The sequence below is a fragment of the Bacidia gigantensis genome (assembly GCF_019456465.1).
Source record: "Bacidia gigantensis strain McMullin 20006 chromosome Unknown contig_231, whole genome shotgun sequence".
NCBI lineage: Eukaryota > Fungi > Ascomycota > Lecanoromycetes > Lecanorales > Ramalinaceae > Bacidia > Bacidia gigantensis.
This window is the reverse complement of record NW_025408598.1, coordinates 1335822-1351927: the sequence shown is the minus strand read 5'-3', so window position 1 is coordinate 1351927 and position 16106 is coordinate 1335822. Positions and strand designations below refer to the sequence as shown.

Sequence of the window (16106 nt, the reverse complement as noted above, 5' to 3'; positions counted from 1 at the left end):
AAATCTGCTTGCTTCGTCTAGTCTATCATGTCATGAAAGCGCTTGTGAGCCACCATTGCAAAAGCCGGCATGACAGCCGTAAAGCTCTTACACACTTCACTAGCGTCTTGCATTTCATCGCCATTATCCCAATCGTCAGCAAAAATTACATTACTGCACTGCGAAACACCGAGACCATCTTCTGAACCTAACTCCGTTGCTTGTTGCGGTCTTGGAATGAGAGATAAATCCTGTTTCGCCCCAACCACATGTCCTATTGTCTCGGCGATTTCATTGCGCTCTTGGCTTGGGGGCCTATCAACATCCTCGACTTTCCATTCACTCAACAGATGGTCTTGCTTCTGGAACATACCCTTGATGTCCCTTCCCACACCCTCCTTCCCATCACTCGCCCTCATGGCCATACCCGTTGCGCAAACATTGACCAAGCTTAAATTCCAGCCAGATTTCTCGGGATGTAGCTTACGGAACAATTGTGGCATGATGATTTCTTCTACTAAGCGCCTTGCGAGAATATCGACTGGGATGGCGAGGTTGAAGACGAAGGACGGCATGGGATGGGACTTGGAGATACGGGCGAACGTCCTTGTACGAGTCCCATCTGGATTCAGCGGTGGACGAGGACGGGTTGACAGGCGGAGCGAGCTGGGGAGCGCGATCCACTTCCTCTTTGACATACGTTCGAAGCGAGCAGCTGTTTGAACATTGTTCGTGTCTTCCAAAGGGTCATTTGCATCAGGATCATCATTGTCAGCAGTGAGATCCAAACGCATTCGTTTGATCAAGCTAACAGAGAGCATCTGAAGCTCCCTTACCACCTCAGACATTTCATCAAGCCTTATGTAACTATCCTCCATGCTGATCTGCTGTGGTACTCCCTTGCCTTTCGCCACTTCGGTATCATCTACGCCATTGAGTAGGCCCCAAGCTTTCTCCGGAAGGTCTCTAGGCGCGCCAGGACTCTGGAGCATGCGCCGTAGAAGGGTCGGTCCCATACCGTTGAACAGGCGGATGTCCTTCACACTGACCTTTTCTGTGGTACCACCATAAACCAGGCCAGTATCAAACCCAGGAGAACGGCCTAGAACATGAGCGCGGAGCTTTTGGGCTGTTTTAAAGCCGATGTTTGGGATCTTCCCAATATCATGAGCGTCGATAAATGCATTGACATTACTTTCGCCGTGGATGTTGCTGTTATAGGGTGGCATAAGCGTCGTTTGACGCTTTGGCTTATTCACATTGCCGATGAGTTTGGAAAGCACTTTATTGGTGCTGATGCCAACAGTCGCAGAGTAACCTCCTCGTTGCTCGAGCTCGTGGCGAAGATATCGAGCTAGATGAGAACCTAGCCGAAGACGCAATGGAAGATCACCGGAATCATCAGGAGCCGGTTGGGAAGACGCTAGCAAATCAGCGCAATCTTTGGGGTATGTTTCTCCGACGACACTAGATGCGTCGTAAGAAAATCCGATTGTCGGATCTGAGCGGTCAAGATGGAAGTAAGAAGTTGGAAGGTGATGAAAATTCAGTAGCTCGACGTTGTAGTCAATTATATCAGTCATGTCCATGAATACCTACATCGGCTCAGTTGTGGATCGCAGCTGGATCTTCAGATTAGCACCCGTACCTCGTCAAACCCAAGTCGCTCAACCTTGTTGCTCCAGGTGTAACCCTGGAGGAAATTATAATTCTCCTTGGAAGCATCCCGGAAACGCGTAAGATCCTCACCCAGCTTGATGATAACCTCGGGACAGTGCTTTCGTGCTTCGTGCACAAGCTGCAGCTTGTACAGGCCTCTTCGACGGGCCTCATAATTGCAGGTCACGATGATCTGTTTTTGCTGGACCGCAAAAGGTAAAGCCTTTAGGCTTGGATTTTCTTTCTCGAAAACGGCCGCATAGAAGCAATCATAGTCCTGATCGAGTCAGTATGGTCACTACGGATGCCTACGTTGCTTAGAATCCGTGACGATCGCGTACAAAATGTATTATGATTCGGCCATCGTATCTCCTGGGTCCAGGTAGAGCATTTTGCATCCTGCCTTGGCATCCTTCATGTCCAGTAAGACAGAACCTTTTCTAATTCGGGAGGTTAGAAGTTCCGGAGCCAATATGATCCGTCGAAAGTAGTAATGGCACTTCCCTGCTCATCTCGAGGTAAGAACGGCCTTACAGGAACTAAGAAGATTTGCACGAGAAGGCCCGGGATGGAATTGCTTCCCTCAATGGCGAAGAAAGTTCAGTACGACCAGAGCCTCGTCTCTGTGCACTGTCTGAGTCGCTGCGAATGGACGCAAGTTCAGTCGAGAGACATTTTGTACTCCCAAATGACTGCATACCCTGTCACCCTAATGGAGGGTCGCACCTGTCTCGGCGTTTCGGCGTCGCGTTTCTCCGAAAACGGTCCGCTTGCTCCGGGAAGAAAGATGCGTCTTCCTGGCCCCAACAATAGAAACATTTGCATGGGGTGAGGATAAGGGATATAGGCAATATCAAGGTATGGTGACATCGAAGGCAGACTATTTTTCACTCTCCATAAACATGGACCAGTTTGCTGCCACCTTATCAGATCTATATATAAAACAAGCGCTTGCGGGAGATGGCGGGGAGACGCCAGGAATTTCGCCCCTTGTCACCTTGTGGCCTGCCGCGACCACGACCACTACTACCTACCAAGCTACTCTCTTGCCTCTCCACCCACCTAAGGATGTCAGACGGTCTCTCGTTGCCCAATGGCTGGCCAAGATATAATTACGTCCAAACACTCTTCGGCGAAATCGTCCAACCACAGCCGTCATGCGCCTGCTCTTTCATCCCTGACGTCGATCTGAACCAGACCGTACCTCCGTAGATGGGATGAGAGCCTCCCCCTCGACACCGTCCAACCTATGGCAAAAGAGATCTTAACCGCTAGCAATATCTCGCTTCCACCGGCTGCAGTCCTCCCTCTCAGATCCTGCGATGCACAGTTCTTCCTCATGACGACCAATGAGCTTCTTTGCCTATCTTCCATCAGTGTTTCTAAGTCTAGCATATTCTAGCAAAGCTTTCGGATGATTTCGCCACTCAGCGCTGTTTCTTCCTGATTCGCGTCGCACTGCCTCTTGATTCATTCCGATAGGCACCTCTCCCCTCAATACCCTCAGCTAGTCAGCGTCTCACTGTTCAACTTTGGCGCGGAAGGTTGTAGCGATGCTGGTTTTGCCCATGCGCTCGCCCTCGCCCACGCCGAGCCCAACTCGTCAACCTACAGCTTTATCACCGTCACACTCGTCGCCCAGATCAGAATCCCCGGAAACCATTGAGCTTCGAAAGCAAGTTGCCGACACAATGATCTCCGTACTTCCTGCGACTCGTCCTTTACGGCCAAAGCTCTCTCTCCAAACCACGCTACCTCCAGCATCGACCTCGAATCTCAAGTTGGACCTCGTCACAGATGCAAAATCACCGACAGCCCGAAGTACGTCCGCAAGCACCTTTGATGCTCCTCCACCTACACCAGCTTCGGCGATCCAGCCTCGAGTCGAGTTCCCTCCAACGCTGGCTCTACCATCCCCAAGTAAATCAAGACCAGGACAAAGCGTCTCCCTTCGTTGTGATGCGCCATACATTCTTGCCTTGGGATCTCGCAGCATCCTGCGAAATAGCCCTCTGCCGAAACGTCATCTCTCAGCGACTTCCTCGTCGCGGCCCCACAAGCGAATGTTTTTTCCTACCAAACGAGTGACTTTCAAAGAGAACCTGACGGAGACAATACCTACTCCAGTGATCGAGACCTCAGAGGATGAAGTGGTAGAAGAAAGCGGTACTGAACAGGAGCGAGAGGAGAGAAGAGCGACCATCGAAACGGAAGACGGTCACCCCAACAGAAGCGCGAAGCGAAGTAGGGGGCGCGATTGGATATGGCGACCGATGCCAGAAGATTTTCCCAACTCTCCGAGGCTCGATGAGAAAGGTAGTCTTGCAGAGGCTCCCTCACCGCAAGCCAGAGATTATCAACAGAGCGTATAATGAGTGATGAATGACCCCATAGTCTCCATTTCAATGAGCTACGATTTCCTTTTTCCACCTCCCATTCCCCCCTGTTGCGTTTGCCACTCACCCAACAGCACCCCTCCACCAACTCACCCAGCCAACCACAAAGACAATCACACATCCGTCCTCAACAATCGTGCTCCAGATCCCCGAATACTTCTTCAGTAAATCCAGCCACCCCTTATACGGCTGCGGCAGCAAACCCATCACCATCCCCACTATTCCCCCCGCGACTGGACTCCCCGTCCTTCCCATCTCAAGAAAATATCTCGCAGATTGTAGTACCAACTCTATTGTTGCGAAAGCCCAGAAGAGATTCAACGACCCATTTCCTTGCCCTCGTCCTACAATCTGATCCTCACCTCTGCTTCTCCCGGCAATCCTACCGGCCACAAACCCTTCTCCTATCGCCGTAGTCGCAAGCGCCACGTAGATAGCGAGTGCGAATGCGAAAATTGCATGCACTATCTTCCATACATAATCATTTCTTCCTACCCCTGCCCCTGCTCCCCGCTGCGGTTGACCATGACTCTGGGCAGGGGGCACGCCGCCCATCATGGCAGCCAACCCAGGCGGGAGACCCCCATCAGGCCTAAGTCCACCAGCGCCACCACCATCGACGCCTCCGCTGGGCAACCCGCCCATTAGCTGCGCGAGCATTTTCATCATGGGATCTTCTTCTTGCGACTGTTGTGTTTGTTGGTCAGGAGCATTGGCGGCTGTAGCAGAGCGGAGGAGAGCAGAGAAATCTGCTTCTGAAGGTGCCTGTAAGGGTGGGGTTGAGGCTTCGGGTTGGGGTTGGGAGGCATCGCTTGGATCGTGGGAGGGAGTTGAGGAGGGTTGGAGGGGAGGAGGCTCTGGAGTCACTTGGTAAATCGGAGGTCATGGTATATGAGACTGGGTAGAACAGGGGAAAAGAATACCTGGAAGGTTTTGACGGCCTGAGACTTGGGTGATTTTTTCAAGGCGCGATGTTCCATCTTGCTTTAATTTTGCTTCCCGGCGCTCACGGCGAAGACGAGCTTGTCTTTGATTGGGAGTCTCCGAGATATCTGAAGTGGCGTTTTCCATTGTTACGGAGCTTCTTGTGTTGGTTGTAAGGGAGCTTGGTATGGATTACGTCAAGTCAAGGAGGACCATTTGATATGCGCCAAGCCTTCTGCTACATCATTTGATCAGAACATATAATGATGAGACAGGAGACTATCTAGGTGAATGTCGTCTTTAGAATAATTGATCATGTCTCACTAATCTACCAAGAACGATATAGTTGCCCTACTTGGACCACACTCTTTCAAAATTTACCATGCATGCAATATCGTGCCACGTTAACCTCCCAGTCGAAGATGCTATGCCCGATTCCGCTCTCCAAATCAGATGCAATGTGAACCAAATTTTATGCATACCGTACACTCGGTTGCTGATATGAGGGCGGCGGAGGCTGCCACTGCCCTCCCCATCCAGGAGGATATCCTCCACCCCTACCGCCTCGTGCTCCGCTCATGTGTGGAGGCGTACCGCCAGCCCATCCGCCTTGGTGCATCGCTGGCATAGTCGGCTGAGTCCTCCTCGAACGCCGAGGTTTCCTACATTTCCTGACGATACAGCCAAGAATCGAAAGGAGGATCAGGCCTCCGATAGCACTACATATTCCAATGACGAGGGGTTTGTTGTCAGAAATCCAACTACCAATCTCCTTGGCGGTTGAGGAGCCTTTACATTGACCCTGAAGAATCTCATTAGCAAAGAGGAGAACAATACTGTATGCAGTTCACTTACATTTGAGCATTTTCCGCCGCCACCGCAGGGAGTACCGTCTAGGAAATTCTGTTGCATTTGATAGCAAACGCCAGGGCCAAAGTCGGGCGAGGCGCAAGAAAGCGTGCAGTCTTGGCTGTTGCAAGCGTAAGTGTCATTTTTCTGCGTATACGAGCCCATCAATGTCTTGCACTGCTGATGCCTTGATGTGCATTGTCCACTAGCGCACTGTAGATGGTCAGAGCCTTTGCCACAACTCTGCCCGTCGGGAGCATTCTGGTCAGTAGGACATGTGGGGGAACCTCCGCTGCAAATCTCTTGAGGATCGCATTCGCCGGTGCTAGCTCGACAGACGGTACCGTTAGACGCAAATTGACAACCTTTACAGCAGTCTTCATTGGAGTCGTCGCAGACCGCACCGCTCTTAAATTTGCAACTCTTAGGATCGCAGCAAGCATTGTTTCCACAGCTTTCATCGCCGCCGCAGTCACAATCCTCGTCCTCCTCGACAATCCCATTGCCGCATTGATGGCCGGTGATTGTTGTGACGCCCTTGTTGTCCGACAGACAAGTTGATTTCACACTGTTGCGACCAAGTGCTGCACAAATGTTACCGATCGAGCAAGGGCTAAAGTCGTGGATGTTATCAGTAGTAGAGGGGTTCATGATATACTGAGATCCTGCGTCACAAGTTGATCCACTAAGAGGACAACACTGTTGGGAGTTGACAGAATCCGAGGATGCGCAGACCTGAGAATCACAATCGTGGACGGCGCCAAAAGTGTGACCAGATTCGTGCGCCATAACTTGCCATTCGGTTGATGTCTTTGCGACAACACAAGCTCCACTGACCGTTTCTCCAGAATTTTGGGCGACGTCACTAACACATAGCTGACCGAGCCAGGACAATCCCACCTCAGACCCAGTACGGCAGTTTGTTAGAAGCATCCAGTACGCATTGTTATCTTTTTGCTGACCTCGCCAGGTGGAGAAAGTGTTCAAGCGGTCTGTGATGGTTTGATTTCCTCCGCAGCCTTGATTCCAGGGCGTTGCCGCTGGAGGCGTGCCTGGACAGGTCGTATTGCTGACTGTAAGATTCTGCAAACCAAGCGATATGTTGAAGCTTCGCTCGTAAAGACTTGAAGCACTAGAGATTTGTTGTATGACATTTGCATGCGCACTTTCTGTAGAGTTGAACGTGCCGGTGTAACTGCAGTCAGTCGCAACACCAATCAAAGCCACCTTACGGGTAGAAGGGCATCCGTCTTTCTTTCCGATGGAGTTCTTCAGATTGACACCACCAGAGTTCCCACCTGTAGGAATACCATTGGTATCAATCTGTCTCTTGCCAAACAAAGAGTTGAAAGACGTCGCGCCCCAAGTTCCGGTATCTCGTTTCAAGACGGTTTGCGACGGATCAGCGTTGAAATGTAGTTTTTCGGAGTGACAAGACCTGTCCGCCAGGGCCGACCTTTTCAGCTCCAAGTGCTCTGATTGCACCTTGCGGCCCACGTCTGAATCCCGGAAAATTACCATGTATTCTAGTCCGACATCTTCCGCTATAGGGTCAAGCTCATGTCTCGTCGCCATATAGTGAGAGCGGAGTTGGACATGATGGTGATCACGCCCAATAGTAAAGACTCCCTCAAAAAGCGGGCTTATGCCATCACTCTTGATCATTACCCTCGCCCATCCAACGCTTGACCAGTGCCCGTTGCTTTCTTGTATCCAGGCGTCTCCTTTGAAGATGCGGTGCGCATGCCTGTCTATTGGTTCCGACCGTACTAACTCGCCCTCGGGACTCAGGTATTTAACGGATGCGCCATCGGCTATGATATCCTGGTTGGGTTCCAAGGTCAATCTAAGCCGCTGATTGTTGCTGCGAAGACCGAAATGCAGGTCGAAGGTTGAATATGAATGTACACGATGCGATGGAGTCTGGATGGTAGCATTTTCAACTATGGAGAGGTAATTCAGTGGATCGCGGCTGAACGAGTGCGCTAGATTGCTGTCAGTCACGATGTTCTACACTGAACCATCCAGCACGCTGTCATACCGTCAACGAGGGCGAATGATAGGTAGATGCCAGCCAGGGTATCGAATATTCGCCATGGAACTTTCATACTGAAGGGAGGATTACGGGTCAAAGGGTCTCAGGGTGAGATGAAAGAGAAGCCGGGGCGGTACTATGAGGCTTTTGTCATCCAGAATAGTGATTATGGAAGTACTCTGCTTGACGGAGTTGATGAAAGAGTGTCAGTCGGCAAAGCGAGCGAAGTACAGAGCAATTTGCGGTGTAGTCAGCGAGCGTTCTGGAAGTGGAAGGTCGAGATCGCCGGCGGGCGTGGGAGAGCGGAGGAGTACGAGATGGGACTATTATGCAGTCAGCTTGGCCGGGCTTGGCTAGAAAGGGCGCCACGCTCTCTCGGCCTTCCGTTTACCTTTTCCTGAACAAGTTTTAGAAGGAAAGCATCAGCCACCAGACTAATACTCCTTCATCCGCCGGTGCTGTGCGTGTGTGAGTGCTTGGTTGTCACCCGCAAGTCAGATGCGGCAGGTCAGTCGCAGAATGATCTAGGTAGAGTGAAACAGTCGACAAGAATAGGAGGACAGGTTACAGAGAGTATGAGACGGAAAGGATAGTAGGTGAATGATTATCGTGCACAAGTGGTCGGTAACTATGCAGGGGCAAAGGGCTTGATTGGTCACTGGTGGTATGTTGGAGGACGGCCTAGCAACCACCTGCAGGCGTCGGCGGTCTGGTGCTCCTGCCTAGAACGGCCTACTCAAGCGCTAGCCTGTTATATCATTTTCAGCCACTTCCGCCGCTACCACAGTGCGACCTGCGACAGTTCTGTCGCCAAAATCATTGTTTCTACCCATTGCATAGGCTGTGCACATAGTCATACACCGAAATGTTGTACGGAATCCAATGGCCATGCCATATGACCCGGGTTGCTGTAGCTCTATCAGACTGCTTATAAGCTATCTTTGCTGACCGACCTTCAAGACAGGCTGTTCTAGAATGCATTCTGCGTCAGGTCTGATCACCATCGTACAAGCAGGCGAATGCATATTTACGGAGCCTGTGGGTATTTACTCAGGATCGTGGATGACATTCTCCATTAGAAAAAGCCCACAATGAGGCAGCCAGCTATGAACCGTCCCTGCTCTACTTCTGTCCCCAACCCATCATACATCCTTCATTTCTTTCGGGAAGTCTGAACGGTCTCGATGATCTTGTCAACGACGCTAGGATCGGAGAGCTATGGCTAACATTAGCATGGTATTCGAAAGTGTAGGGTGACATTTCCTACCGTTGACGTATCTCCCAGTGAATCTTCTTCTCCTGATAGTATCTTGCGAAGGATGCGCCTCATTATCTTTCCAGATCTCGTCTTTGGCAGGTCATCCACTATGAAGATACCCTTTGGCGCAGCAAAAGGGCCTATTGATTTCCGCACCTGCAGGATCATGTCTTTCTTCACTTGATCATTATTTTCATTCTCTGTCTTCAGTGACACAAAGGCATTTACGGCCTGCCCTGTCAGCTCGTCGGTGATACCAACCACAGCAGCCTCAGCGACTTGATGATGCTCGAGCAGGGCTGCCTCAATCTCTGCCGTCGACAGTCTGTGACCGGACACATTGACGACATCGTCGACTCTCCCCCGAATCCAATAATAGCCTTCGTGATCGCGTCCTGCACCATCTCCAGTGAAATAATATCCCTTGTACACATTGAGGTAAGTGTCCATGTATCTCTTGTGAGCGCCCCACACAGTGCGTGCCATACTTGGCCAAGGCTGCTTGAATGCCAGTACCCCTTCGACGTCGTTTCCTTCAAGCTCTTTTCCGGACACTGGGTCGATAATGGCTGGCTCGATCCCGAAAAATGGAAAGGTTGCGCTTCCTGGTTTTGTCGGTGTTACTCCACCTAATGGGGTGATGACGTGAGAACCCGTTTCCGTCTGCCAGTATGTCTACTAAAGGTCAGCGCTGTCGGCTCCATTGAAAATTTACAAGCCTCACGTCGACAATATGAGCCTCCTCTTTGCCAACGATCTCAAAGTACCATTTCCAGACCTCAGCTGCTATGGGCTCGCCAACAGATCCCAGGACGCGAAGATGCTTCATAGGTTGCTTCGCATGCGAGTCACCCGCTCGCTTCAGTAACCTCAGGGCTGTTGGTGCGACATAAAATTGTGTCACTTGGTGCTTGTCAATGACCTCCCAGTAGCGTGAGAAATTCGGATATGCCGGTGTTCCTTCAAATACGACCGTAGCAATACCAAGAAGCAGTGGGGCATACACGACGTATGTATGTCCCGTTATCCAGCCGACGTCTCCACCACAAAAGAATTTGTCCGTGTCGTGGATGTCAAAAACGTACTTGCCAGTTGCGGCCGCTCCCAGCAGGTAGCCTGCTGTGGTATGCATAACGCCTTTGGGCTTTCCGGTTGAGCCAGAAGTGTAGAGCAGGAAAAGTGGATCTTCAGAATTCATCGATTCTGGTGCAATATAAGCAGGGTATTTTTCAGCTTCCTCATGCCACCAAAAATCTCTTCCTTGCGTCCAATTCTTTGACAGATCCGCGCCAGTCCGCTTGAACACCAAGCAGTGAGTGACATCAGGGCATTGCTTCAGAGCATCATCGACGATTTTCTTGGTGCCAATGATCTTGCCCCCTCTTTTGCCCTCGTCGCTGGTAATGACGACTTTGGAGTTAGCGTCAATAACCCGGTCGCGGAGGGAGTCTGAGGAGAAGCCCGCAAAAACAACAGAGTGAACAGCACCGATCCGAGTACAGGCAAGGAATGCAATCACGGCTTCGGGGACCATGGGTAAATAAAGAGCTACAGTGTCCCCTTTCTTCACACCCATGGTCTTGAGGGTCCAAGCAAGCTTCGAAACCTCGCGCAGCAACTCCCCATACGAGATAGTCCGTCCTTCGTTCGGTTCGTCCGCTTCGTAAATGATCGCGGGCTTGTCTGGGTCCTTGAAGGCATGGCGATCGACGCAATTATACGATGCATTCAGCCTTCCCTCGAGGAACCACCCGTTGTCGCCATTCGCGAAAGACCCGGAATGGACAGTCTGAAAGTCTCGCTCCCAAGTCAAGAGATCTCTGGCCAATTTGGCCCAGAACTTGTGAGGCTGCTCGATCGACTCCTTGTACATGGACTGGTACTCATCAAAGGAGCCAATGTGAGGTTTTGAGGGATGTTTTCTGCTCATTGTTAGGTAATTTCGGTGGTATCCGGATAATTCATCATACTCAAACATTGGTTTCGGCACATGGTGGGTATCTTCATAGATGTACAGCTCAGTGGTGACACGCTAGGGACTGCAGTGAGCTCTTACCTATGTTGTGCGCCTCGGCCACCTTCATGGTGGGAGGCTGCACGACGCCTTCACTCATCGCGCGTAAGGCACTGTCTGTAGTCGTGAGAATATGTATTTCTAGATGCTTGGGATTGTGAATTAATAAGGCTTGGTGATTCCTCTCCCTATACACGTGAGGGGATGGCACATGTCTTATAGCTTCGGGCTTGGGGCAGCTTGGCTATGCAGAGCGCCATTGCCCCTCACCCGAGCTGTCAGGCATTGCGGGGCTCCCCCTTGAGCCCTTTGAGATGAGCCGGCTCTGGCCATCACCAGCATGGCAAAGTCTGCCCTCCGACCGACAGCGCCACCCAGCGTCCATGTTGGGCCACTTGCTACCCCCTTGCAAGGAGGCTTACAAGCTCTTGTCGTCGTGCAGCTTGATGGCACATGGCCCGTCTTTTATTGAATGCCAACAGCCAAGATTCCAAAGGAAGCTTTATCGTGAAAAGCTTTATGCAAATGGTCTAGCAACATGCAGGGCCTGTAGTCATCCATGTACCGTGTAATCCTAGCTACTCTCCCTAACTGCTCTCCTGCTTCCGCGTAGCTACCAATTCAGAAATTAGGGTCCAACTACGCCTTTCGCTGGCCTGGAACTAGGGGGCTGTACGCTAGTCCGATCTCCGACTTTATCGCCGAGTTCATATTCCTTGGGAGGCACACCAGGCATGGTACGACGTGCAACTTTCCTGGAGATGTTTTGCTTCCTGCAAATTTACTTGCAAAAGTGAATACCTCATGACTTGACATCCTTCCACTTCATGAGTCGTGACGGCGATGGCTTGGAGTGCGGCATGCGACAGCATTCAGCCCTTGACCCCAGTTGTGAGATGGCAAGACGAAAAGGTTCAGGAGAGCTACCACTCTGCTAACATTTCTCTCAGGCTACCGATGCCAGTAGTACTGCCTCAGGCGAATCTCCTCTGCGGAGTAGCGACACTTCCTTCGACCAGCGGCCCCACTCATTTCCAAAGTCTAGTGGGGATGGCAGTCTATCCCACATTTTGGAGAGCCCCACGTACGACTTCTTGCTACCTGCTGAAAATTATATCCCAGTCGGTACTCTTGTCATCAAAGGCGTGTTCTATGATGAGTGGACTCTGATTGATCCTCGTGAGACCGATCGGGTCTTTGATAAGAAGGAGCCTGTAGCTCAATTGATCAAGAATGAATGGGTCCGCGCTGTCTGTCGACGTAATTACGTTGACGAAGAGCGCTCGTCGGTCCGTATTTTTGCGCTTACCGATGATGTTGGAAGACGCAGGGTCGACCGCACCGATCGACCACTACAAAAACGCATGGAGCAGACATTGAAATGTCTCGATATTTCTACAAAAGCTTGGGAAGCTACCAAACCTTTAGATGCCCCATGCAGGTCCCTTGATTTTCAGTCCAGGTCTGATGAGGAAACTTGCTCGCTCTTCTACCTATTCAATACGATACCGTCGCCGGATGCTACCTCCCTTGTGGTATCCTGCCCCGCTTCCCAGGATGCCATTGACAGCCTCTTCGAGCCTAACGGCCTTAAACCACTAATAACTCAGCTCTACCCGTATCAAAAGCGGACAGCGGCAACCATGATAAGGAGAGAAGTGCAGCCACGGACGACACCAGATCCCCGATACGCCCAGATAATTGGTCCAATGGAAAACACAATTCTTTACGATTACCAAACCGGCAAAATACTGAAAAAGTTGAATGTCTACGAGGATGTGAAGGGCGGTGTCGTTGCCGAATCTATGGGCTTCGGTAAGACATTGATCAGTCTGTCAGTCATCCTGGCAACAAAAGGACATTGGCCGGCGATTCCGCCGCAGTACTCTTGTGGCCTTCATCCTGTGCGGCCGACCACCGGCTCCCTGCTACAAATGACGGCTTCTGCCATCAGCCATGCTCAAATTCCCTGGAAACCTTTTCTTGACGATTTATCGCGATCGGGAGAAGATCATCAGGCTTGCTTGTCGATCCTTGAAGAGAATGTTGGGCGTTATGAGATACCACCACCACCCAAGCGACACCATTTCAGACAAGCGAACCAGAAGCCATCCAAATATTTTCAGCTCTGTTCTGCTACCATTATAGTAGTACCTCGAAACTTGCTTAGCCAATGGCAACGGGAGATAGCGCAGCATTTCGACCCAGGAACGTTCAACATTCTGTGCCTTGATACTAAAGAGGACGTCATGATGCCTGCAGCCTCGCAACTTCTACCTTACGATATCATTCTCCTTACACGACCGCGGTTTGAGCAGGAGATGTCCCCTTCCTTAACTGTCAATTGCACTTGTCCTTCACACAGAAGATGCCATTGCACTGCTGATATTGACTATCATTCACCACTCCGAGATTTACACTTTCTCCGCATAATCATGGATGAAGGGCATGAATTTGCCACTGGAACCAATAGGGTGTGTCAGGCGCTGTCCGAGTTGACGGTTGAACGTAAATGGCTTCTTAGTGGCACCCCATCAAGAGGCCTCTTAGGGGTTGAGGTGGATACTGCGGCATACGAGACGTCTAAGACGTCCAGCTCGACAAGTACCCAAATGCTACTAGAGGCCAGAAAGAGAAACCCTGCCCTAGATCAGGAAAAGAAAGACCTTGCCAATCTTGGTTTACTTGTGACCAAGTTCTTCAAAGTCAAACCCTGGGCCAATAGTTCAAAGGAGGATTCAGCCAACTGGACCTCCTACATCATACCAGACAAACAAGGCAGACGGAAGCCGACCTCTCTTCGCAACCTTTTAGACAGCCTTTTTCTTCGTCATCGGATTGAAGACATTGAAGCGGAAGTCCCACTACCTCCTTTGCTTAATCAGATAGCCTATGTTGAACCAAAGTGGCAAGATAAGCTAAGCCAAAATGCATTTCTCATTTCGTTGATAGCCAATGCTGTGACTTCCGAGCGAGAAGACTCTGACTACATGCATCACCAGAAAAACAGGCCCGCGCTTCATCAATTGATCAATAACCTTCGCCAGTCTTGTTTCTACTGGACAGGCTTCAGTGTCGAAGAAATTTCAAAGACCTTAGAGATATCTCGTAAATACTTAGAGGGCCATCGTGAACATGCCGCTCTCAATGAGGATAGAACCAATTTTGACCATGCTTTACTCCACCAAGCCATCGAATGCGGCGAGATTATGCTATCATCTCATTCATGGAAGGCATTCTCTGTGCTACATGAGCTAGGTATCTACGTGGATAACTTCCCACTCGAAGGCCGCGAAAGTTGGTCCTTGGTCCCTCGGATGCCATCTGATCCTTTGCTCATAGGGGCTACACAATTATGTAAAGCCCAGACTTGGGTTGATAAAAACATTTACCGAGACGGAGCGAAGCTGCTTGAGGATCTCTCAAATATGGGTCAGGTGAGCATGCTCAATGCCTGGCAGACATCGCAGAACGCGAAAGAGAAACGGAATGAGAAAATGCTTTCGGAGCAGCCGAAGAGTACGAAGCAGGGGCAAAATAAAACATCGAAAAAGCCGCAGAGGAATGAGAATAAGAGAACGCCAGCCCAATATTCATCGGGGCAACCCAAGATATCAGACCGTCTCACATTATCAAAAGCAAAAGCTTCGCTAAGCCCGGTGAAGATCAAGGATCTAGGAAGGGCTCAAATCGACAGTGGGAACGGCCTAGTGAACTCTCAGCCACCTATGAAGTCTGCTTTGAAACCGTCCAAACCAGTCGCAGTCCCTCCATCTGACTCGCACATATTTTACAGCAGCCTCCGCGGAACGGCATCGGCTAAGCTTAGCTATTTACTCGACAAAGTCATTGCGACATACAAACAGGAAAAGATACTGGTGTTCTACGAAGGCGATCATATTGCCTACTACATAGCCCAAGCATTTGATCTGATTGGTGTGCGGTACCTTATATACACACAAACACTAGACCTTGCCCTCAAGAGCGCCTATATCGCGACATTTAATACCGCGCCAACCTTTCGCGTCATGCTTATGAACATTAAGGAGGCAGCACACGGCCTGCACATAGCGAGTGCATCGCGAGTATTCTTTGTCAATCCGATCTGGCAGCCTAACGTTGAGGCACAGGCGATAAAACGCGCCCATCGAATTGGTCAGACTCGGCCGGTCTATGTAGAGACTATAGTCTTGAAAGGAACCCTCGAGGATCAAATGCTTCAACGGCGGAAAAATATGACAGTACAGGAGCACAAGAAGGCAGAAAATAGCTTACTAGACGACGAACCAATGACAGCCATCATCAAGAATGCGTCGCTGCTGCCTCTTTCACCTTCGGAGATCCACCATGTTGAGAAGCAAGTAGCAGAGCTAAAAACTCCCATCAAGCTCTTTGGTCAAGCTCGCAAGAATGGTATTGACCCTGATAATCCATATGCAGATCTAATTTTCCCTATGGAAACGAAGAAGACTATAAAGCTAGGCATCAAGAAAACCGAGGGATCAGCACTGGAGGCATTATTGCAGGAAGCAGAAGATGATGCTTCAGACTCGGATGAATTCAAGGCTGCTCCTCACGGACAAAAGAGAAAGCGCACAGATAATGCAGATTCCTGCTTACCTGCATCATCACAATGGATGTGTATGGACAAAGACGTGGTCAAGTCGATCAAGCCAAAGGCTGCTAATACACCTGTTGGACCTCAAAATTCGTCGGATAGTATGACAGCTTCCGAAGGCAGCACCAATGGGCACGCCAATCAGAACGGCCTCGAAGACGCTCACGATTGTTCGAAACCTTCAAAGAAGAAAAGAGTAGGCTTTGCCAGTGATGTTTAGATGGGACAATATCCTTTTTTCTGGGGTTCTCATTGGGAATGGAGTCAGCAATGAGTTACGATGAGCCTGAAGATACCCAGTTTCAGATGTAAGCATTTTCGGTGCGTGTGAAGCAGACATGGTAAATACTGCATATAGAGTAAACTTTGTACAT

The 16106-nt window shown here is 50.3% G+C and overlaps 6 protein-coding genes across 6 annotated transcripts; 2 read left to right on the top strand and 4 right to left on the bottom strand.

Moving 5' to 3' along the window:
* Positions 1-17: 17 nt before the first annotated feature.
* KY384_004447 (uncharacterized protein) lies at positions 18-2036 on the bottom strand (the record flags this gene model as incomplete). Its single annotated transcript, XM_044812953.1, has 3 exons — positions 18-1574; positions 1628-1915; positions 1980-2036. 3 exons carry the CDS (start codon positions 2034-2036, stop codon positions 18-20), a joined length of 1902 nt encoding a protein of 633 aa, XP_044670373.1.
* A 1170-nt stretch (positions 2037-3206) lies between these two features.
* On the top strand, positions 3207-4010 carry KY384_004446 (uncharacterized protein; the record flags this gene model as incomplete). Its single annotated transcript, XM_044812952.1, has 1 exon — positions 3207-4010. The coding sequence occupies one exon, from the start codon at positions 3207-3209 to the stop codon at positions 4008-4010; it is 804 nt and encodes a 267-aa protein (XP_044670372.1).
* Positions 4011-4097: 87 nt separating this feature from the next.
* KY384_004445 (uncharacterized protein) lies at positions 4098-5105 on the bottom strand (the record flags this gene model as incomplete). Its single annotated transcript, XM_044812951.1, has 2 exons — positions 4098-4900; positions 5045-5105. 2 exons carry the CDS (start codon positions 5103-5105, stop codon positions 4098-4100), a joined length of 864 nt encoding a protein of 287 aa, XP_044670371.1.
* Positions 5106-5971: 866 nt separating this feature from the next.
* KY384_004444 (uncharacterized protein) lies at positions 5972-7915 on the bottom strand (the record flags this gene model as incomplete). The annotated part of the gene is made up of 4 exons (XM_044812950.1): positions 5972-6344; positions 6407-6420; positions 6543-7792; positions 7849-7915. The coding sequence occupies 4 exons, from the start codon at positions 7913-7915 to the stop codon at positions 5972-5974; spliced, it is 1704 nt and encodes a 567-aa protein (XP_044670370.1).
* Positions 7916-8995: 1080 nt separating this feature from the next.
* Positions 8996-11184, bottom strand: KY384_004443 (uncharacterized protein; the record flags this gene model as incomplete). Its single annotated transcript, XM_044812949.1, has 4 exons — positions 8996-9058; positions 9110-9775; positions 9825-11101; positions 11157-11184. 4 exons carry the CDS (start codon positions 11182-11184, stop codon positions 8996-8998), a joined length of 2034 nt encoding a protein of 677 aa, XP_044670369.1.
* A 773-nt stretch (positions 11185-11957) lies between these two features.
* On the top strand, positions 11958-15952 carry KY384_004442 (uncharacterized protein; the record flags this gene model as incomplete). The annotated part of the gene is made up of 2 exons (XM_044812948.1): positions 11958-12005; positions 12065-15952. The coding sequence occupies 2 exons, from the start codon at positions 11958-11960 to the stop codon at positions 15950-15952; spliced, it is 3936 nt and encodes a 1311-aa protein (XP_044670368.1).
* Positions 15953-16106: the final 154 nt, after the last annotated feature.